This window comes from Stegostoma tigrinum, chromosome 12 (genome assembly GCF_030684315.1).
Source record: "Stegostoma tigrinum isolate sSteTig4 chromosome 12, sSteTig4.hap1, whole genome shotgun sequence".
In the NCBI taxonomy this organism is placed as follows: Eukaryota; Metazoa; Chordata; class Chondrichthyes; order Orectolobiformes; family Stegostomatidae; genus Stegostoma; species Stegostoma tigrinum.
The window spans coordinates 68,656,676-68,680,283 of NC_081365.1; the positions used below are offsets into that span (position 1 = coordinate 68,656,676).

Genomic DNA, 23,608 nt, shown 5'->3' on the forward strand with positions numbered 1-23,608 from the left:
GCTACTTATATCACTCAGAAGTCCATACACTGTTTTTCAGTTTGCTGTTATGTAGCCGCAGAAACCAAGCAAATTTGAGCTACACTTTTGGCTGGTCAAATCAGGGTTATCTGACTGTGAATGGAGTTATTTACAACAGCGGACATCATTGTTCTACGAAGCACACATCCATAGGAAATATGCGTTGAATGATTGATACAGTGAGCAAGAGAGTCCTCATGGATACAGAAATCCTAAGGGCACGTGGTTGAATTAAACAACTATCTGTCTTGAAGCTCCTCTCATTAGTCAGTATACAAGGTGGGAAATGATATGAGGCTGGCTGTCCAGTAATTGCAGCATGGAGAAATTAAATTGAGACAGGACTGGAGCCGTCACCTTTCTCATTATAGTAAATACTATAATTGTATTCAGCCTCATCCTGTGGTATGCCCCAAGAAATTCAGTTAGGTTGCCTTGGGGATAGTTGCTGACCTGCTTAACCTTGTATCCTGAACCTTCTGATTTATGGCTGGACATTGTTGTTTTCTCAAGTTCAGAATAATGCCACTTCTACTTCCTTTCTTTCATGTGAAATCATATCAAATAAGTTTTTTTTTGTAGTTAAACCAATACAAACCTATTCTATTTAAAGTGTCCTCATAATTTGATGCTTGTTACTTTGATTTTGCTGTACCCTTTCTAGATCTTGCATATCGTTCCTGAGATTTAGTGCCCTGAACTGGATACGATCCTCTAACCGTAGTAGCAAGTAAGCTTCATGTGGGTGTAGCATAACTTCCATCCCTCTTGAGATAAATGCCAACATTAATTAGCATTTAGCTGTTTTTGTAACTAACTATATAGTTAGTTATAACTAATGTTCCATACTTTTTAGTTTTATTTAATAGCAACTCATCTTGCAGCAATCAGATTGACTCTGAAATGGCTAAGCTAAGCAGTTAAACTGTTACCAGCAGGTCAAGAATAAGGCCATTGCTACCTTCTCAGGTTAATAAATGCTGGCTTTGTCCATATTCAGCCAGTTTTAAACAAAAAAATAGCATGGGTGCTTTGCTGAGTAGAATACTGGTTTTGCATATCTTTAAAATGTTGTTGTGGTAGTATTCTGAAATACTTCCCTAACGCTCTTGTGGAAGCAGAGCCCATGAGTTGCTTTATAAAGTAACTGGGCAATTCCTTGAGAACCTTGAGTATTAACGTAAATGTTGGAAAATAAATCAGATTAGAATTAATCTGGATAGTTACAACCATTCTTCAGTAATTGTCTGGTACAAATTTTATTTCCTTTTTACTAGTGCAAGCCTGGATGTTGTCCAGGTCCTGCTACCTATGGAGACAGACTGCTTCAGTATCTACAGTGTCTCAAATCATGATAAATTTTGTGCAGTCATCAGTATACATCCTCACCTCTGACCTTATGAGGGAGGGAAGATCATTGATGAAGCTGCTGAAGAGGTTGGGCCTAAGACATGATTCTGAAGAACGAGAGATGTTTGACTGCCAACAATCTGAGCCATCTTCCTTTGTGCTAGGTATGACTCCAACCAGCGGAGAGATTTTCCCTGATTGCCATTCACTCTAGTTTTGCTATGGCTCCTTGATTCCACACTTAGTGGAATGTTGCGTTAATGTCAAAGGCAGTCACTCTCCCCACACTTCTGGAGTTCAGTTCCTTTGTCATGTTTGGACCAAGCCTGTAATGAGGTTAGGAGCCAAGTTGTCCTGATGGAATAGAGACAGAGCATCAGTGAGCTGGTTACAGTTTTGCATGTACCGCTTGACCCTTTTCATCACATGGCTGATAATCAAAAGTAGATTGATAGGGCACCAATTGTTTTGTTGAAATTGCCCTGTTTTTGTGTATGGAATGTGACTGCAATTTTCTGCATTGTCTGGTAGATAAGTGTTGTAGCTGTACTGGAACAGCTTGCCTAGTGATGCAGCTAGTCCTGGAGCACAGATCTTCAGCTTAATTGTCAGAATGTTGTCAGGGTCTGTGGCTTTTGTAGTACTTACTATCTTCAGATGTTTTGTAATATTATGCAATGTATTGGTTGAAGACTGACCCCTGTGATTTTTGGGGATCTTAATGGTAGACCAAGATGGGTCACCCTCATGGCACTTTTGGCTAAAATTGGCCAAAAATACTTGAGTTTTGCCTTTGCCCTGATGTACTGGACTCCCTCGTCATTGAAATTGCAACTGTCTGTAAAACATCCACCCTTCATTTGGTTGTTTAATTGTCCATCACCATTCACAAGTGGATGTGGCAGGACTGCAGAACTTTGATCTGATTCATAGGTTTTCACTGTTGCGGAAATAGTCCTGTGCTGTAGCTTCACCAAGTTGACAACTAAATTTTAGTATTGCTTGTGCAGCTCCTGGTATACCTGTGACATTCTTCATTGAATCAGGGTTAAACCCTGGCAGATTGTAATGAAAAAGTGAAAAAATGAGGTTACAGATTATGACTAAACACAATTCTCATGCTAATGGCCCATTGTCCCTCATGAATGCCCAGATTAAAGTTGCTGGATTTGATCAAAACCTGTCCCATTTAGCAGTGTTAATGCCACACAACACGATAGATGCTTTCCTCAATTTGCAGATGGAAGTTTGTCTCCCCATGGGCTGTGCAGTGGTGACAGGTAGGAGAATGAAGATAAGGGCAGGACATGCAGATCCTTGCCCGTTTTTGGTTATTTTGCAACTGCTAGAGAGCCAGTCTAGCAGCTGTCTCCTTGAGGGCTCAGTCAGTATTGGTTCTGCCAAGCTACTATTAATGATGAGTGAGAGTAATTAGTAATTAGCAGTTTTCTTGTCTATATTTGACCTAATGTATTGAAATTTCATAGATTTTGGAGTCTAACATAGAAACATATAAAGTAGGAGCAGGAGTAAGGCATTCAGATCTTCAGTTCCCTCTCTAAGAACATTGTGGGTCAACCTCTGACATAGAGAGTGCAGCATTTCAAGAGGGCAGCTCACCACCACCACTTCAAGGCAACTAGGGAATAGATGCTGCCTAGTCAGCAATGTGCACGTCCCATGAGTAATTTGAAAAAACGTCACATGCCATCTGTGCAAGCTCTTAACAGTCTGGATCAGTTGGGGGTAAGAGAGCTCCACTATAATCTGGTGTCGTGATTAATCCTGATGTGCTTTGTGCCCTCTGGGAATGGGGTATCCTTCTATAAAGGAAGATGGACTTTTTGAGGAAAATGGAACTCTCTTCATACATGATGGAGTTGAGCTGCATCTCATACTACAAGCAACATAAGACCCCAATGACACCTGGTTCTGGCCAATGAGAACTGGGTGTAGCAGACCATTATGAAATATAAAATGGTCAATAAATGCAAATAAAAGCACTGTTTGTATGTGATGTTCCCTTACTGGACAATGACAAAATGCAAATCTCCAGAGGTTCTGGGTACAGCATAGCAATGAAAATGGGATGTACCTTAAGGACAGGTAAAGTGTGTGGCAAACCTTAAACAATGATGGGTGAGAGAATGGAATTGTGTGTTCAGTATAGTGTCACCCATGCTGACTGTGTGCATGAGCAGAATTGATATGTGGCTGCTGTACCATTACGTTGCACATGAGGGCCAGTGCTGGTTTTCCAATGCTCACCCTGGTGTATAGCAGCGTTTAAAAGATGGCCCGGTGCCGAGGCTGCTTGTCTTTTAGCAGATGTTCACTGAGTGGCAAATTGTTCTAGGAATGGGTATGGAACATAGACTATAGAACATTACAGCACAGTACGGGCTGTTGGGCCCTCGATGTTGTGCTGACCTGTCATACCGATCTGAAGCCCATCTAAGCTACACTATTCCATGTACGTCCATATGCCTATCCAATGACGACTTAAATGTACCTAAAGTTGGCGAATCTACAACCGTTGCAGGCAAAGCGTTCCATTCCCTTACTACTCTCTGAGTAAAGAAACTACCTCTGACATCTGTTCTATATCTTTCACCCCTCAATTTAAAGCTATGCCCCCTCGTATTCGCCGTCACCATCCTAGGAAAAAGGCTCTCCCTATCCACCCTATCTAACCCTCTGATTATTTTATATGTCTCAATTAAGTCACCTCTCAACCTTCTTCTCTCTAATGAAAACAGCCTCAAGTCCCTCAGCCTTTCCTCGTAAAACCTTCCCTCCATACCAGGCAACATCCTAGTAAATCTCCTCTGTACAGTTTCCAAAGCTTCCACATCCTCCTTATAATGCGGTGAACAGAACTGTATGCAATACTCCAAGTGCGGCCGCACCAGAGTTTTGTACAGCTGTAGCATAACCTCTTGGTTCCGGAACTCGATCCCTCTATTTATAAAAGCTAAAACACAGCCCTGTCAACCTGGGTGGCAACTTTCAAGGATCTGTGTACATGGACACCGAGATCTCTCTGCTCCACTACCAAGAATCTTACCATTAGCCCAGTACTTTGCCTTCTGGTTACTCCTACCAAAGTGCATCACCTCACACTTGTCTGCATTAAACTCCATTTGCCACCTCTCAGCCCAGCTCCGCAGCTTATCTATGTCTCTCTGCAACCTACAGCATCCTTCGTCACTATCCACAACTCCACCGACCTTAGTGTCGTCTGCAAATTTACTAACCCATCCTTCTACGCCCTCATCCAGGTCATTTATAAAAATGACAGGCAGCAGTGGACCCAACACCGACCCTTGCGGTACACCACTAGTAACTGGTCTCCAGGATGAACATTTCCCATCAACTACCACCCTCTGTCTTCTTTCAGCAAGCCAATTTCTGATCGAAACTGCTATATCTCCCACAATTCCATTCCTCCGCATTTTGTACAATAGCCTACTGTGGTGAACCTTATAGAACGCCTTGCTGAAATCCATATACACCACATCAACCGGTTTACTCTCATCTATGTATGTTAAGTTGGGGATAGATTTGGATAAGATGGACACTATTGAGGCAGGTAGATAGCGAATTAGATGAATTTGGTTAAGATACAATGAGAAATTTTGCTAAACTTCGTGGCTAAAGCCTTGGTGGGGGGTGGAAATTTGACACAATTGTCACATAACCGAAAAAAAGTAATATTCAGCTCAATATCTTTGTTTCTGTAGTGGTGGAATGTAGAGACAGTGTTCGTACAATTCACCATAGTTTTTATCTTGCACCTCACCATCCAGTTGAAATCTCCAGCTTAGAATTTCAGAAGCTGCTTGCATATTTTCTTTAACCAAGACTGTGAATCCTCCATTGTTTGAGAACTCTGCTAATAGTGAATGAGGGTTATTCGATTTGGAGCTTTGCATTGACATACACAAAAGCTATGTCAAATCATTAGCTCTAGAAATTGACATTTAACATCATGTTCATCAATAATTCAGCCCATGCCTATATTTAGATAAGTTGCTAGAGTTTGTAATTTTAGTGAGACAACTTTTTGGATACACTGTTTAGAGAACAAAATCCTAGTCTTGTGGTGAACAAAGAACAGCTGAGAATGTCAGAAATGTTTTTAATGTGGTATTAGTTGTATTTTTCTCAATCTGTGGACTTGGCAAGAGTACAGCCACCTCCTCGTGCCTATAGCCTGATAACTGGTCATTGTAAGTGAATGTTGCATTGAGTTTATTTGGGAAACTGCCATGAAGAAGATATGTTTACAGAAATAATTCTAATCATACTTTTCTACTTTGTCTATTAAGAGTGATATTTATCTAATTGTATAATTTATAAAAGAGGAAATGATTTAGAATTGTTTTGCAGACTGCTGTGAAGAATAGACACTATAATGTTTGTTTTTTTTTCCAGAAGAAAAGTCAGAAAGAGATCAGAAATCTATAGAACTGTCTAAACCTTCAGTACCTGCAATACCACCGAAGAAACCTTTGCCTCCCAAGACCAATTCTTTGAACAGACCAAATACGTTGCCTCCTAAAAGGCCAGAAAGACCAGCAGCACCTGCAGCTCATTCCAGGTAAGTTTGTGTCAGTTAACAGTTTTTATTTATTCTTGGACCTATCCCAATTTGCTATGACCTAACAGGGACAAATTACAAAGATTCAAATGATTTACTTTGTAATGTGTACTTAAAACATTTTTTATAGATGTAGTTTCCTCCAACAGCAATTGTATTCATAGAGCAAATTACCTAGGCATTTCACAAGTGTTGGGGTAGATAAACAAATGCTTGGTCAAAGAGTTGGATTCTTTTCTCAACTAAAGATTGTTTTCTGCTTTTTTTTTAAACTCTAGTTTTTAACCTATCTCTTCTCATGTTCTCTCTAGGCTCATCTTTTCCATCAGACCCACCTCAAGATCCCATAGTCCTATTCTGACTAAACAGCTGATCACCCAATTTGCCCTCCTGATCCCCTATGTTACCAATAATTAAAACTTACCTTTCTTTTCAGGTTTGTCCCTCACTTTTTAAAAGTCTGCAGTAATCCTCCCATCCTTTTCATCTCCGAAGCACTTAGCTGAAAATGCCAGAAATGTTTTTAATGTGGAATTAGTTGCATTTTTCTCAATCTGCGGATTTGGCAAGAATACTGCCACCTCCTAGTGCCTACAATCTGATTGTTGGTCACCTCCAGATCAGCACCCATTTCACCAACACTCTGTTTGAATATTCCCAACCAGGTTTCTGCCCCTGTTGAAGTACCAAAACAGATGTCATCAAAGTTGTAAATAACATCCTGTATGACTGTTATGAGGGTAAAGTTGCCCTCCCCTGATCCTGCTGACCTTTGTGCAACCTTTGATAGAATTGGCCACAGCTGGGGATTGGTTAGCTCAATTGACAAGACAGCTGGTTTGTAATGAAGAGTGACACCAACTGCAAAGATACAATTGCCTGTACCAGTGGAGGTCACTATGAAAGTCCCACCTTTTCAACATCTCCTATTGCCTGAACCATAGTGGCACATGTTAAATTCACTGCAAGCCATCTCTCTCTAATGATTCTCTGGGACTTTGGTGACTTTACCTTCTTTTTAAACCTTTAACCACACCATTGTTTTCCAACATCTCTCCACCATAGTGCAGCTGATGGGACTGTTCTTTCATTTTTCTATCCTTGTCTATCTGATCGTAACCAGAGAACCCCTTGCAGTGACTTCTCCTTCTGCTTTGGTGCTTTTTTTTTGTTAATTCACCTGTGGGATGTCGGCATCGTTGGCTGGCCAGAATTTGTTGCCTAACCCTCGTTGCCTAGTGAAAGTAGAGGTGAACTGCTGCTGTCCATATGCAGTAGGTAGATCCACAATGCCATTAGGGAGGGAATTCCATGATTTTGACCCGGGATCAGTGAAGGAATGATGTATTCGAGTCAGGATGATGAGTGGCTTGGCAGGGAACTCTGCGATGGTGGTGCTCCCATGTATCTGCTGCGGCTGTCTTTCTGAATGGAAGTAGTTGTAAATTTAGAAGGTGTTGCCTAAGCATCTTTGGCAGATTCCTGCAGTGCATCTTGTTGACAGCACACACTGCTGCTTTTGAGGGCCCGTGCCAAAGGGAGGGATTCTTGTGGATGCAGTGCCAATCAAACGGTCTGCTTTGTCTTGGATGATGTCAAGCTTCTTGAGTGTTGGAGCTGCGTCCAGGCGAATGGGGAGTATTCCATCTCAGCCATGACTTGTGCCTTCTGGATGATGAACAGGTTTTGGGGAATTAGAAGATGAGTTACTCGTTGTAAGATTCCTAGCCTCTGACCTGCTCTTGTAGTCACTGTATTTATGAGGTGCTTCTACTCGATTTTCGGGTCAGTAGTAACCCCAGGATGTTGATAGTGGGGAATTCAGTGGTGATAACACCATTGGATATCAAGGGGGTAGTGGTTAGATTGGAGATGAACATTGCCTGGCATTTGTGTGATGTGAATGATACTTGCCACTTGTCAGTCTAAACTTGGATATTGTCCTAATCTTGTTGCATTTGAACATGGACAGCTTTAGTATCTGAAGGGTTGCAAGTAGTACAGCATTGTAAACTGATGAGATGGTATTGGGCTGGATTGGATTTGCCCTGCTTTTTGTGCACAGGACATGTGTTGGCTACCTTCCGTGTTGTAACCTGTTGTCAAATGCCAGTGTTGTAACTGGACTGGAACAGCTTCTGTCTCGTCCTCAAAACACTAATCCTTTGCCACTCCATGTTTGACATCAATGTGTTCCCATTTGTGCTTTCATTTGCACTGGTGAAATCCAGCACTTAGCACCAGCAGTTCTGTCTATCTTAAGATCTGGATGTACTTCCTACCTTTTGGCTTTCTTTTATCTCTGCTGTTAATCTTTAAAATTCTGGTTTGTAACCAAGTTGGCACTTGAGATTGGCAACTTTGTACACCTTTCGCTGTACTTATGTATTCCTGTACATGTGACAATAAAATGTAGTTCTAATCTAATTGTGTTCCAGTTCAGCTACCACACAAATTACCGTCCAACAATGTTGAAAATTGCTCAGGTGTGTTCTGCACAAAAAAAACAAGATAAATCCACCTATCAAATTACTGCTTTTTCAGTTTACACTTGATTATCAATGAAGTTGTAGAAGGGGCAATGAAACTGTTATCAAGTAGCACTTGCTTCACAATAACCTGCTTGTTAACTGATGCTTAGTGGGTTTGAGAGTTCAGTGAAATATCTGAAACCCCTCTACATGTTATGTTTCGGTTACTCAGACTAAGGACAGCATTTTGCTTTTCCAAGCACTAAGGTTCTAAACTGGCTGCGGAATTTCTAAAAAAAAAAATACACACCCAAGGTTATCATTTTCATTGTCATTTTCATAACAAAGAAAAAAATCCGTGTTCCAAGTTGAATGATAACAGTAATAACCCACACCATGCTTATTGAACATTTATGTAAAATGCAAATAACGTGGCAAACCTCCAAGACTGCCAGCAAATAACACTTTGGGCTAAGACGGCAATTGGAATGTATTCACTCAATGTAGAGTTTGTGTTTAGTGTCATCTTTGGTTTACAGTATGGCCTTTATTGCTTATCTGTGTAATATAACTTGCATCAAAAACAAACTAATCTCCTCTTTTAATGAAATGGAAAATCCTGGACACAGTTAAGTCAGGCAGCATTTGTGAAGAGGCAGATTGACATTTCAAGCTGATGATATTTTATCAGAATTCTCTGTAGCTGTGCCAATATATCTACATCAACATATGGCAAAGGCTTTGAATATGAAAGATGCAGTAGACCATTTACTGTTGCTGGCTGTTGTAATTGGTGACTAAATATAATACCAAGATTTCTGAAAAACTACCTAATTTTTAATGAAGATAAACTAGGCTTGTACAAATGAAAAATTACATAAATAACTTATGCATCATTCTATTTATCCTACAGTTAATCAGTAATTTGTACTGACTACGGAAATAGCTAAGGCTGTATAGAGGAAAAGTGGATGACTGGGAGTGTGCTTGCTACACAGTTGAGGAGTCTAGAGAACATCACAAACAATGAGAGCAGGTAGCTTAGATTAGCCTAACCTAGCTGAAGTGCTAAGAGAATAAAAATTTGTAAAGTATGTATGAACTTTAATATTAATCTTTAAATAGTAATTTACTGATCGCTTACAGTCTGTTGTTCCTATGCAGTAATCACTGTGAGGATATTTTGCCTTGGAGGGGACTGTTGTGCTCACATGTCTAAGGAAGCGAAGGGCATCCTCATTAGGGAATAGACGATAGTTCCATCTGCAACTAATTTTTCTTCTAGCAGTCAAGGTTATGTGCTTCAATCTATTCTTCTTAAATCAAATTTTTGTTTTCCTAAATGTTACTGTAAATACATGGGAGGTGTTTTTCCACAATTTCAATTCAAATGGAACAACTTTAGCTATGAGAACAAACAGCAGTAATGGGTAAAGAATTCAAAAAAGCTTCCTCTCCAAGGACTTAAATCCAGCTTCTGTCGATGTTCAGGTAAAGTGCCATGGGGCACAACAGCCTTCTCTTTAAGGGATAAATCTACATCTTTTTCTTCCTTTAGTTATTTGGAAAACTTAGAAAGTGCTATTTGACTTTGCCAGTTGTGTTAAAGTTAGCATATTATTGCATATAGTTTGTATTTAGCAATGCACATATGTATTCTTTAAACTTACAATTATATTTTAGGACAATTTTAAGAAATGTTCTACCTTTTAATAGGTTGATTCATAGTTTTTTTTAACTATGAATAAGTATAAAGCTGTTTCATTGTTAACTAATTCATTAGCCAATAGATACAAATGGCTAATTTGCAATCCAAATGTGACTAATTGTATATCTCATTGGTATGGAATGAGTTACAGATACTTTTTTGAGTGCGGGATCTAAATGCACTTATTTGTGTAGTCCATGCTTTTCTATATCTTTGTTAATCAAATGGTGAGATGAAAAGCAGTGTGTTCATGCCCTCAAATGTTGTACTTTTCCAGCTTGGTCACTGGTGGTTGACATTTGAGAAGTTGTTGTATGCAGGTGAAGCACATTTGCCTATGTAGAAATTAATTTAACCTACATTTGTGCATGCAGTTAGAACAGTCTCACTGATCTACCCCTGTGGGTAGTCAGTGATTTCTGTTGGACAAAATGAGTTATAGGAATGTTTTGAATATTTTTAATGAAGTGATGGTGATATTGATTTTTGGACGCGTAACAGCAGTATACTTGCATGTATGTTGTGCCCTTTGTGATCTGTATATAGGCTGATGACTTTCAGAAGAGTGCCCACGTGACCAGCAGTCAAATACTTTCGTGACCGAGATAAAGACCTGGAAAACATCAACGTGGGCAATCTATGCGATATTAGCATTGTTCAGCAGACATTTAGAGTGTTTCAGTAACTGGAAGATTTTTGTGGATGTTTGAATTATATTCCCTTAGATATAGACTGGCATATCCAAGAAACATAACAATGTAATTCAACAGCTGTGTTACTGCTTCACATGTTTCCACATAGGCTGGTTTTTTAAAAGACTTGACTGCTTAAATTTAAATTCCACAGTCTGCAGTAAAATGTATGCTTTCTTCATTTTCTGTGATTCTGTTCCACAATCTGGAGGTGAAAGCTGATACAGCTGGCTTTGTTTTTTGGGCAGGTCTGACAGTGATCCAAAGTCTGAAATAGGAGTGCCTGTTGTGCTGCTTAGCACTTCGGAGAGAGAGACCTTGGAAAAAACCAATGACATTGGTAAGAATTCAGTGTCTCATTCAGCTGCTGTTTCGAATCTCCTATAAATAGCTGCACATTAGTAATGCTGCATGTTGTGTTATAACACAAGGATGTATTGCTCTGGAAGAAGGACCCATTACACAGTACGTAGTTCTTTAACTCTCCTCCTTCCACATGGAATGTATAAAGCATAATTACTAACGGTAATCAAAATTCACACTGGGAAGCTTTATTTTAAGGTTCTGTAAACATGCAAAACGAACTACAGTGAGGACCGGCTTGTGACAACTATTCTCTGCTGAAAAGCGAGTAGCTTAAGTTTGCATGTTGCTTATATCACTATAGTCACTTGGACTTGAATTTATTTATATGTATGTATTTGCATGAGTGACAGAGAGAAAGACATTTAGTGACCATTGAATTACGTAATGTACCAACTGAAAATTCAATCTAATGTACCAATCTGAGAAAGGGTCAGTAACAGCAAGTGCAAATTACAATGTTCCGGAATGTACTCGTAAGCACAGAGTCTCTCTGAGAAGCTGCAGCCTCTTGGAGTTTCAAAAATATGTCACAGGTACTGGTGACCTCAGAGAACTCCTATAAAGTAGATTTTTCCACTTTTCGTTGTCAGCATGAGATTATTTATAAATCTTTTGGTTGAATTTGTAACATGGTTTACATATTTTGTGCAAACTTTTTTTAAATATTAAGGGTATAAGATTAGGAAAAAATTTTTTTAGCATTGCAATTTACAATTGACTGTTTCCAATATGTCATTGCAAAACTTCACCAATACCACTGCTTTATGATATAAAGCAATATTTACAACTGGGTCAGTTAATACTACTTTTAAAATCTTAGCAATAAAACTTGGGTTTGTTTTTAAAATGTAAGTCTGACGCTTTGTTGGATGAAACAGGTGTGAGGATATAACAGTCGAGCCCAACAAAGTGTTATCTTAATAACTTGCATACTTTATTAGCTTTCACTTAAAGTGGATGCTGCTTTAAATCGTGCTGGTCGCACAGAAATCACCACAATGATTTCAAATAATTGTGAGAACTCTATAGTTCAGAATGTAACTTGCATGCACACTACTGAGAACTAAACCAAAAGCAAAGAGAAGGCCTTAGGAACTCACATGAAAAATACTTGGGGGGTGGGGGGAGGCAAAGTGTTGCTTGTTCTCTACATGGAAGGTAGGATTTTATGCAAATAAGACGTGTATAAAACCTGTGGTCAGTTATAGCAATAAAATATTCAGTGGATCGATAAAGGTTGACTATGAACTGTCCCTTTAAGAACATACTTTGCAATTTTCTGAGCCCTGTTACTTTAAAAACATTTCTTTTTGGTTAAATCTTTCCGTAACTTTTTAGAATGCAGAATAGGATCATGGCACCTTACAGCACAGGTGGAAGCTAATCAACCCATCATGCCTGATTCTTTGAAGGAAATATCCAATTATTATTATTCCCCAGGAACCTTCAAATTCACTATTGTCAAGTATTTATCTCTTGTGAAGATTATTATTAGTTCTTCTTCAGTTGTCCTTTCAGACAGTGCATCACAGATCACAACAATTCAGTGTAAAATAACTTATCCTTACTTCCTCCTTGCTGTTCTGCCAATTATTTTAAATTTGTATCCCCTGGTTACTGGCTCTTCTTCCAGTGGCAATAGTTTCTATCCAAACAATTCAAATATTCATTCTTTTGACCACTTCAATATTGAATCTTTCCTTAATTGTGTTGTAAAGAGAGCAATCAAAGTTTTTCTGGTCTCTGTGCAACTAAATAGAAAGGGATGGGCACCTACCTCCATTCACCAACATGATAATTTTATGGTTTCAATGGGGCATAATTGAATGAAATGAAGTCAATTTGGATGTGCATTTAACCAGCTCCTGCATTGTTTAATGCTTAGCTTGTAGTTCTGAACCATGGAACCTGTCGCTTGCTTGGTTACTAGTTATATTATGCGTGAAGGAAGAAAGGAAGTATACAGTAATTTCCAAGATTAGTTTCCCATCTCCTTTTATAAAGAAAAATCTCAATGTAGGGATGTCTAAACCATTGTATGTCAATTTTATTCTTTCTTAAAAGACGTATTTTTGAAACACGTCGGGCTTGAAGGTTAAACTGGTAACCGACTTCCTAACAATTTGAATACAATTCACAAAATATTCTCTTAATACTACAGCTTTTCTTTTTTAATTTTAACATCTAAATTCCTTGGCTGACTTCTTTTAAAAAAAACAAAGTTGTCACCTCAGTGTATTTATACATAATTCGAGGAGATTGGTCATTGTTCCTTAAATGGGGTGAGAGTTGAGATACATGTCTTCAAATCTAACTGATGTTTTACTATCTTTTGTTTTGTTAATACAGTTGGATAGTTTGAGGGCAACACACATATCCACTTTGTTCTGTACATAGTTATGAGTTAGAAAATTATTAAGTTTAAGAATGTAAGTATAACTTTTGAGATGTTAGCAAAACAAATAAATGTGAAAACTGATTTCAGTAACTTACCGTTCTATTCTCATTATTTTCAGACATTCCTTTCTTGTGATGACTTTGTTTTCTATTCCCATCACTCCTTATAAAGCCTTTTAATTCTCACTTCTATTACCATGGGTAACTCCACTTCCATGCCCTCTGAGGGTAAGACTCACTTTCTCTTGCCTGCCACTAGAGCTCTGAGTTATCTTTATTGCTCACTTTTCATTTATTGCACTTTGGTTATGCTCTAAGCAAAGTACAGATTTCATGCAAATCTCAGTACACAAAGTCAAATTAGGAAACTGTCTAAAAATTGCTATAGATATGTTTGCAGTCGTAATAAATGAAGTTAAATTTTGAAAATGTTAAAATATTTTAAAAATAGTTGTGTGAGCTTTGAAACGTTTTGTGGAGCTTGGGAATTTAAATTTTAATAAAGTTACGCTCTACAAGGGCCATTTTCTTTTGACATATGATTTTGATGATCAAGAGAGCCTATCACTTTTTTTCCTTATCTCATAAAACAAAACTTGCATTTATGTAGTTCCATTCACAACCTCAGGTTATTGGAAATCACTTTACAACCAACTGAGATTTTGAAGTGTTATTACATGCCAAAATGTAGGAGGTGCAGCAGCTGATCTACACAGCAAAGTCTCAAACAGCACTGTTAAATTCCAAACAGTCAGGTTTAGTGTTGTTGGTTGAAGGATAAATACCAGTCAGCCCCCATTCTTCTTCCTTTATTCATTCATGGGCTGAGGGCATCACTGGCTAGACAGCATTTATTGCCCATCCCTGATTGCCCAGAGGACAGTTCAGAGTCAACCACATTGCTGTGGGTCTGGAGTCACATGAAGACCAGACCAGATAAGGATGGCAGTTTCCTTCCCTAAAGGACATTAGTGAACCAAATGGGTTTTTCCAACAACTGACAACGGATTCGCAGTCATCATTAGATTCTTAATTCCAGATATTATTGAATTCAAATGGCAGGATTTCAGCCCGGGTCCCCGGAATGTTAGCTGGGTTTTCTTTGCATCATTAGTACTTCTGCAGCCCATCTGAGGGCGGCTCAGGGTGCCAGAATGTAACCTCGCATTCAAAAGATATTACCTTTTGAAGTTGTAACACTTGTTATTAGGAATGCCATTCTAGATTTTGTGTTCAACCTTGAGTCTCTAGGGTGTGGTTTGAACCCATAAATTAAATGAGAGCGTTTCTGCTAAACCAAGGCTGAAAATTGCTTATTTCATTATTATAAAGGGGGATTGCTATTAATCTGGAATGCTTTGCCCAATAACATGTAAATTTGCCAGATGAGCAGCTGTACCACACTTCCATACAGATCAGAAGGTTTAGAGTTCAGTCTTATTTCTGTGCTGAGTTACTCAGCCTCAGCTGGAGCAGTGGGAAAACACCATAGTTACTTCCAGCACCTTTTGGATTAGGCTTCAGAGAAAAGAATCAACTATACTTCTTACCATTGATTGCTGATAAGCAAGGCGCACCCCCCCCCCCCCCCCCGCCCCCAAAGTATTTGCAAGGACTCAGTTAAAGACATGGTATTTCCCGATTGTTCTTTCGTTGATCATGAATGGCAAGGCTTTCTGATGGGAAGAAAGGAAAGTTGGTGAGTGAATAAATGGGAGGTCTGTAAGATATGTTTGTATTCTGAGAAAATGAGCAAAGCATAAATGTAATGTTTAAGAGTTTCATTTTGTGTACATGATCTGTTAGTAATTTGCTTATGGGCATAGTCTTGTTTGGGCTGAATCATCTCATTCTGCTTTATAATTTTCCCAGTACAACTTTACTTCAGCTTTTCTTGGCTTTCCCCTTTCATATTTCTTGCTTGTTAGCGAATCCTTATTTAATGTGGATCTTCTGACTTTTTTTCCCGTGTTAGCTAAATTAGCGAAATACAGTTCATAATAAGATATGAACCAATTTAAAAGTTATTTGAGTGAAGTTATGTACAAATAAACATAAATTTAAATCTTTCTCACTCTTGTCAGTCATACTCTCAACCAAATACTAGTCTTTGATTCTGGAAAATACTGTATATTCAAGTCACAGTGGTTAGATATTACCTAGCATTAGTTGAATATACAAATAAAAGTAGTCATAGCAAATTTAAAAGAAAACTATATTTGGAATGTTTACTTTCTGATGAACTTGTTTTCATTTCCAATACATGCCAGCCTACCTAAAGTGCAGAAATTTCAGTCTGTAAGATTTTCATTGAAAATACATTTGTTGAATCCTTGCTAAGTAATCTGTAAGAGAAATAGTTTATTTTACATTTTACTTACTGAGCCTTTCCAGTTATTGATGTCCTACAGTCAAGTGTCATTGATTAAATTGTTTAACTAAAAAGGTTGTTATTATATTCGCAATGCAATTAGTGTACTATTTGTCAAAATAACAGAACAGTAGACTTCTGGGGAATATGCATCTTTTAAAAGCTCACTGAAATTTCAAGAGGAATCAAATTTTACAACATAGCAGAACTCATTTTATCTGTTATATCTATGCTTGCTGATTGACAGAGCAGTCCAATTTAACCCCACAGCTCTATTTTCTTTTCCTCATAACTATGAAAATTAGTCCTTTTTCAACAGGACACTAGCCCTGTTCAGTTGCTTATCAAGTTCCTATGACATCTGCTTTTGCTATTCTTTGTCATTAAAAATGTATCTTTCCTCATGCACTAGATCAGTACTGATTCAATCACAGAATCTCTATAGTGTGGAAAGAGGCCATTCATCCCATTGAATATGCACTGACCCTCTGAAAAGGATCCCACCCAGACCTAGCACCCTCCAACGTAACCCTGTAGCCCTGCATATTGCCATTGCTGAACTACCTAACTTGCACAACCCTGGACACTGTTGGCAATTTATCATGGTCAACCTTCCTAAACTGCACATCTTTGGACTGTGGGAGGAAACTGGAGCACCCAGAGGAAACCCATACAGATACAGGGGAACATGTGCAAACTCCATAGTCACCCAAGACTGGAATCAAACCTGGCAAGGACAACTGTTTCCATTGCCTAATTGTACAATGATTAGCAAATATCATTTTTTTAAAATCATAGAATCCCTACAGTGTGGAAACAGGCCCTTCAGCCCAACAAGTCTACACCAACCCACAGAGCATCCCACCCAGACCCATCCTGGTAATCTACACATCCCAGACCACTCCGGGCAATTTAGCATGGCCAATCCACCTAATCTGCACATCGTTTGAACTAGATTTAAGGTTTTAGTCAAAAGCTGCAAAGAGAGATGTAAGGAAGGACTTTTCTTTTTTGCAAGCATGTTGATGATCTGGGGCACACTACCCATGAAGGTAGTGAAAGCTGACACCATCAATGAATGTTAAAGGAAGTTTGAAGACCTCGAGGAAAATAATCTTGCAGGATTCCAGGGACACAGCAGTGGAATAAAACTGGTTGGCTGTATAGAGAGGTGATTTGGACTTTGATGGGTCGAATAGCCCCCTATGCTACTTGTGACTCCATGAGTATCATTGTCTACTATAATGCAGAGCCTTCCAATATCAGTGGTAATAATATTCTCAGATCGTTTTAGTTGCTTGAATGAAAAATCATGGAGGAATAAAAAAGTGCTAATTCTGAACAAAGATAGCATATAGCCACCTGATTTGGCTGACTAATAGGTCAACCCAATTTATTTTCATTTCTGCAAGAAATCTTCATACTTTTAAAGTGGGACGTAAAGAGCTAATTTATATATAATAACAACTACATTTAATTTCATTCAGTGCATTGTTTGTACTAGACATGATTTCCATGAAGTACCCCAAAATCAATTACTGGTCTGTGACTGAAATATTTTGCTGTATCTTCTGATTCTGATTTGCTGTTTTGAAGTTGTTCTCAATAGATGAAAATTACTTGATGACTTAGTTATAGTGTTTTCTTTTGAATGTATTGTATTCTGTTTTTGTCTTGTAGATGTAGCAAGTTTTGATAGTGTAGTCTCTTCCACTGAGAAACTCAACCATCCCACAACATCTAGACCCAAAGCCAGTGGAAGGCGACCTCCATCTCAAGTCTTTACATCTGTAAGTGGTTAAAGAATATTTTGAATTGCATTGATGTTTTTTCTTAAAAGTACAGTGACAGCCCATTTGGTCCATTACAGCAATGCTGTTGTTTATACAGCACCTTGCTTTATATCGCTGTATCAGCATTTTCTTGTGTTCCTTTTCCCCCCTTCCTGTACCACTCTAGCTTTCCTAGAAATGCATCTATAACAATTGTCTCAACCACTTAATTGGCATTGAGTTCTTATCTCCCTTTGGATAATTTTTTCCCTAAATCCTTTACTGGGTTTATTAGCAACTATCTTTTGTTTATGGCCTCCAATTTCAGAAGGTTGCTCTCTCATTAGAGAGATGACTGGTGGTGGTTTAACCTGAGGGTCACCGCCCCTCAATAAGGGGTGAGGTTGAGAAAGTAAGTCCTCTTAGTAATCTCAGTTGATGTAGGAATTCAGTCTATACTGTGGGCATCACAAACCAGCGAACAACTGAGCCAACAGTTCCAGTAAGTTCTCAAATATACACCTCCTGCTCCTGCTAGCCTTACCCATGAACCCCATGGACTTTGTATGTCCCCAAGTTTGCACTCAACCTGATCAGATGAGCCTGCATCAGTCCCTCTAAGACCTTAGCCAATGTGACAGCAGGTATGAACACACAGTCACCTACTGTGAGACCCAGTGTGCTTTGCACCATGGACGAATCCTCTCCATGTGATCCCCTCTCCACCTAAGCTGTACTGTATTCCCACTGCACAAATATTTTTCCTTCATGATTGTCGCCCCACCTTAACCCCAGCCTGAAGCCCCATCCCAAAGAATAACTCATCGATTCTCTGATCTGCAGCATTTGCCTCCATTCACCCCCCACAAGCCCCTTTGCACCTTACTTGGACTCAACACACTGATTGAGCAACCAAACCAAACGAGACAGCCCCAGATGTGGCACCTAGACCCTTGACTGATGGCTATACATCTCCCTGGCAGCAATAGCCTTATACCTGTTCCTGTCCCTCCAGTGGACAGGCTACTATGCAGTCACAGAACTGACCATGATCCACTCCTGACTACAATGCCAATGACCCCAACCATGAACACCTCAAGGGGGTGCCTAACCACGGACTAGCATGGGAGTCTGCCCTTTACTTACTGTGTCAACACCCGCTTACTGGTGCCTTCATTGTCCTTGGTGCAGACTACTCCCCTAAGAGTTTGAGACATAGCTGCTTGCTTGCTTGTTGTGCATTTGGTGTGAGAGCTGCATAAGCTGCTGGTGCAGGGAGGAATGTGAGATTGATGTAGCACTTTGTTGTAGAGTAAGATGACCAACTCTTAACTGAAGACTGTTGCTAGCAAGGCAGGATACCTGTTTGTGGGAATGCACTAATTGGCACAGCATGGCATGGATAGCACAAACATGCAGGTAGGGACAAAGTGAGAGAGTGCTAAAAGACCAGGTGAGCAACCTTGAGGTGCAGCCTGGATCAAACATGAACAGGATCCCTATCCCTACATGCAAAATGTTCTCACAGCAGCCTTTCAATGCTAATTGAAATGCACTGCATTGCAAGTTTAAGCTTCTTGAGCAGCCTGCAAGTGTAGACAGGTTTAAAAGTGAGAGCTGTGTATGGTTGGTGCCTTTGGTTTGTACCCTGGAATACTCCTTGGCCCCAAGCAACATGGAGGTCCTTTGCAATCAGTCACCAGGTACCTGTTCTGATTTCCATTTTGAAATTGCGCTTGTATCTAACTTGGTTGTGTTTTGGTAAGGTAGGTTGCCAAATATTGATCAGGTAAATTGGGCCATTAACAAGCAATCATCTCCCTTAATTAGCAACTTGCTGCAGTATAATGTGAATCTCGCCATGATGCCTCTATTACAAATCTCACCTTAGCCTACATTGCTCAGACACCTATAAGTTTTCATCCAATGTTTTTTTTAAGCTCAGACTTAAGGAGGTTTGATGTTGTGTTTTATGCTATATTTGTTTGGTGTGAGTTATGAAATAAGAATACAATATATCCCACTATCATGTACATGCTATACAAATTTTTATTGGATACACTGCTTTTTAATTTGCTGTTTTAATATATAACTGTAATCTATTTCTTGCATTCAGAAAAGTTTCTGAACAAAACGAACAAGTTGTATAAAAATCTTCACTGAATTGTATTTCATTTTTGAACACTAAATGCAAAGATGTCCACAGTGAATTCTAACCCTTAGCAATTTCTGGAGTTCGCTTGTCCATTATCATCTAACAAGGGAGTGGCTAGTGGAGATGCATACTTGATTAAAGAGCTGTCAGATCTGGAATATCAATGGTAATGTGCCTTATTTTTATTTCTCATCTTTCTGGCAGCCATCACTTTCTAGTCCTGACTACTTGGATTCACCAATTTCACAGGAAGATGATAGAGAAGAACAAGACCGAATAGAACTTGAAACCAACACAACAAAAGTAAAAGAAATTGTGAAAAAAGCTCCAAGACCCATCCCAGTGTTTCCAGTGAGTTGTTAGCACTTTACCTCCAGTACAACTGAAAAAAATGCAATGTTGAAATGTGGATTTAACCAACTACTTCACATACAATATAAGTAACATTAGATTTCATGTTTAATGTACAAAACAATATGAGCTTTATAGATTAGTAGGAATGGTAATGCCAGGTTGAAGAGTTTCAGAAATGACTAAAGACTTGGGAGAAAAGATGACTCTCAGCAAATAAATGAGAGCATAGAGATAGAGGTTTTGGAGGGACTTGATGAAGGTAATCCTAGAGAGCAGGGACTGTATGAAAGCTTGACCCAATGCAGTGATGTTCAATAGAAGCCACTGACTATCTAGAGGCGTGACTATGGTGCCTTAACTACATGTACTGATTTTAATAGAAAAGTTTAGTTGCTTTCTACATGTTCTACCTCTACATAATAGAGGTAAATGTCATCAATAAACTTTACCATCATGCAATAATTAAGGAAGCAAAACACTCAAACAATTAATAACACTGGTACAATTTGCAAATTGATTTACTGCTCTCCCAAAAAATGCACAAAATAATTAAGGTTTACCTGCATACACTATGTAAATAAGAATTGAGATCATATGCTGAATGATAGTCGCTATTACTGATCAAGAAAGCAATTCCCATGTCTACTTCCAATTTGTCACTGTTGGCAATCACTCATTACAAGTAACAAGTCCACTTAGGAATTACCATGGCACCCATCATTGGTTTTGTGGGTCTTCGGGTGGCTGATGAGGCCAAACCTCGACTCCAACTACACATTTTGGCAGGCATTTTCAGGTGAAATTGCTCCCTGGCTTTGAGATGGCATTCCTTTCTGTGGTTCCTTTTGCATTCTCCCTCTTGCTGACAAGGTGTTCCCAAAGAATTGTGCTCCCTTCGCACTATGATTCCTGACATTTTTAAACATAATATTAATTTTTGAATTTAGGTGTGATCCAGGATCTATCCCAAAGTATGGAATAAACAGTTTATTTTCAGTTTAATCTAAAACTAGTGTGCAACCTATGACTGCACATTAGTTATCAGTGCCTTGTAGTCTAAGTTGTAGGTTGAGGTTGCTAGTCATACACAGCCCATGGGAATCTGTGAGGAGAGTGCAATACATGGACTTGAATATCTTCATTTGGGAAAATGCTGTCTCACTGAGTTATGTGGATACAAAGCACTGGGTGATAGTGGGTATTTTTCAGTTTATGAATTCCCAAAAATGCTGTCCCTTTACATGACTTTAAGCTTAATATCATTTTACATAGTAGTGATCACCATTATGAACTCCATTGCTCTGTAAATCAAACACCTCATTGAATTTGATAGCCAATGCCAACTTCCTCTGGCATGCAGTTTTCTGGATGGGACTATTTTTATTTGCCTTTAATTTTTTTTGTTTCAAATAATTTTTTCCAGATTCAGTGTTGCAGCATTTTATGTTTTAACTCACGGGACCACAGACCCAGTTCATGCTTCAGCTTGTTCAGTTTAAACATTATTTCTGTAAGGAACCCGAAGTCGAGCAACCACATGTTGTCTAACACACTGCACGTTTCATTTTTGGATTTAAGAATCGTAACTATTTCAGGCGTCAGATCCAAAAATCTTTGCTGAACCTTTTGTCAAGTTCATCACCTCATATCAGCATAGAGGATTAGTTCACTGTAAGCAGCATTGAGTTTGTCAATTAAGGATTTAAACTAGCGGTTCTGAAGTTATTGTTGGAACTGAGTTTACAATTTTTAGCAGCAATTTTCATTCTGAGAGAAAAGTCCATCACTTGCTAATGCTTTCGGTTGAGTTACATAGTGGTAATTATCAAGAGGGTAAATCAGGATCATTTTCTGCACTTTATCAATTGTTTCTGTCACTTAGTTGCAGGAACCATGGTCTAACAGTCCCTCCTCCTGCCCCAGTTACGGTTTGGTGTAGATTTAAGGCTTTACCTTAAGCAGAAGCAATGAACTATGCTGTATTTTAATGTAATAATGCTATATTTTTGGAACAGTTGTAAGGATGAATCTGAATTGTTTCCAATTGTGAATATCTGCTTTTTTGTTGTTCTTAAAGAACTTTAGTTAGGCCACATTGCATACAGTTCTGGTCACTATACTAACAGAAGGATTAGGATGCATTGGAGAGGGTACAGAAAAGGTTTACCAGGATGGTGCCTGGTATGAGAGATTTTAGCCTATGAAGGAAGTTTGGATAAACTAGGTTTGTTTTCACTGGAACACAAGGGTGACCTAATAGAAGTTTATAAGAATGTAAATGGCATGGATAGAATGGAAAGTATGAGACTTTTTCCCAGGGTGGAAGAGTTAATTACTAGGGGACAAGTTTTAAAAGAAATGTGCAAGGCATGTTTTTCACACAAAGGATGGTAAATGTCTGGAACACGTTGTCAGAGGAGTTGGTGGAAGCAGACAAGATAACAGCATTCAAGAAGCACCTGGATGAATATAGGAAGGGAATATATGGATATAATCCTGTTAGGTGAAGATGGTTTTGATATGGAAGGGCAAATTTGTTGGCACAGGCTTGAAAGGCTGGAGTCTGTTCCTGTGCTATATTGTTCTTTGTAGTGTTCTGCTTAGATTCTTGACAGCATTGTAATTGGTCTGGGTACTTTTCAGTTGTGTTTCTAAACTTGAATCATCTTAGGTATCTGATAAAACATTACCACCAAAGCCAGGAGCTCAAAATTTGCCATCAGGAACCAATGCACATGGATCAGCTGTCTATGCGTTCCACCATGGCATCTCTTCTACAGCTGGGCAAAGACCAAACTCACCATCACAGTATAATACTGATCTCAAGCCAAAGACTGACAAGACTCAGGATCCAATTGAGGAACTGAGAGCACAAATGAAGGAATTGAGAAGCTTCATTGAAATTATGAAGTCTCAGCACAAGTGAGTCGAATTTTGTTATCTACAGATTGGGACAAAATTGTACAACGCACAGCCCAAATATCATTATCCATCAAACTGAACCTTGTGGAATTTTCAGTTATTGAAAAATCTTAATTCTGTTTGAATATTTGTTTCTTTTAAGCTGTTGGGGTTGTGGACCTCCCCAACTAGATGAAGCGTAACCTAAAACTAAAGCAGGAATTTCTGAGGAAAGTCAGCAGGTCTGGCAGCATCTATGGAAATAAAATGGTTTGGATCCAGTGATCCTTCTTTAGAACAGTCTTCCAATTCTGAAGAAGGGTCACTGGACCCAAAATGTTAACTCTGCTTTGTCTTCAGATGCTGCCAGATCTGCTGAGTTTTCTCCAGCAATTGCTGTTTGTTTCAGATTTCCAGCAGCTGCAGTTTTTTTTTGTAGTGTAACCT

General features: G+C 38.9%; 1 protein-coding gene across 3 annotated transcripts in view; it reads left to right on the forward strand.

The window, feature by feature from the left end:
* sh3kbp1 (SH3-domain kinase binding protein 1) overlaps nucleotides 1–23,608 on the forward strand; it is a 149,161-nt gene that overhangs the window by 122,912 nt on the left and 2,641 nt on the right. For 2 of the 3 annotated variants that reach the window (XM_048541348.2, XM_048541350.2), the window contains 5 exons: nucleotides 5,809–5,974; nucleotides 11,094–11,185; nucleotides 17,660–17,769; nucleotides 20,111–20,257; nucleotides 22,932–23,182. In XM_048541348.2, the coding sequence (XP_048397305.1) occupies nucleotides 5,809–5,974; nucleotides 11,094–11,185; nucleotides 17,660–17,769; nucleotides 20,111–20,257; nucleotides 22,932–23,182 (766 nt within the window). The remainder of the gene's footprint in view (nucleotides 1–5,808; nucleotides 5,975–11,093; nucleotides 11,186–17,659; nucleotides 17,770–20,110; nucleotides 20,258–22,931; nucleotides 23,183–23,608) is intronic. The other variant, XM_048541349.2, reaches the window with a different exon arrangement.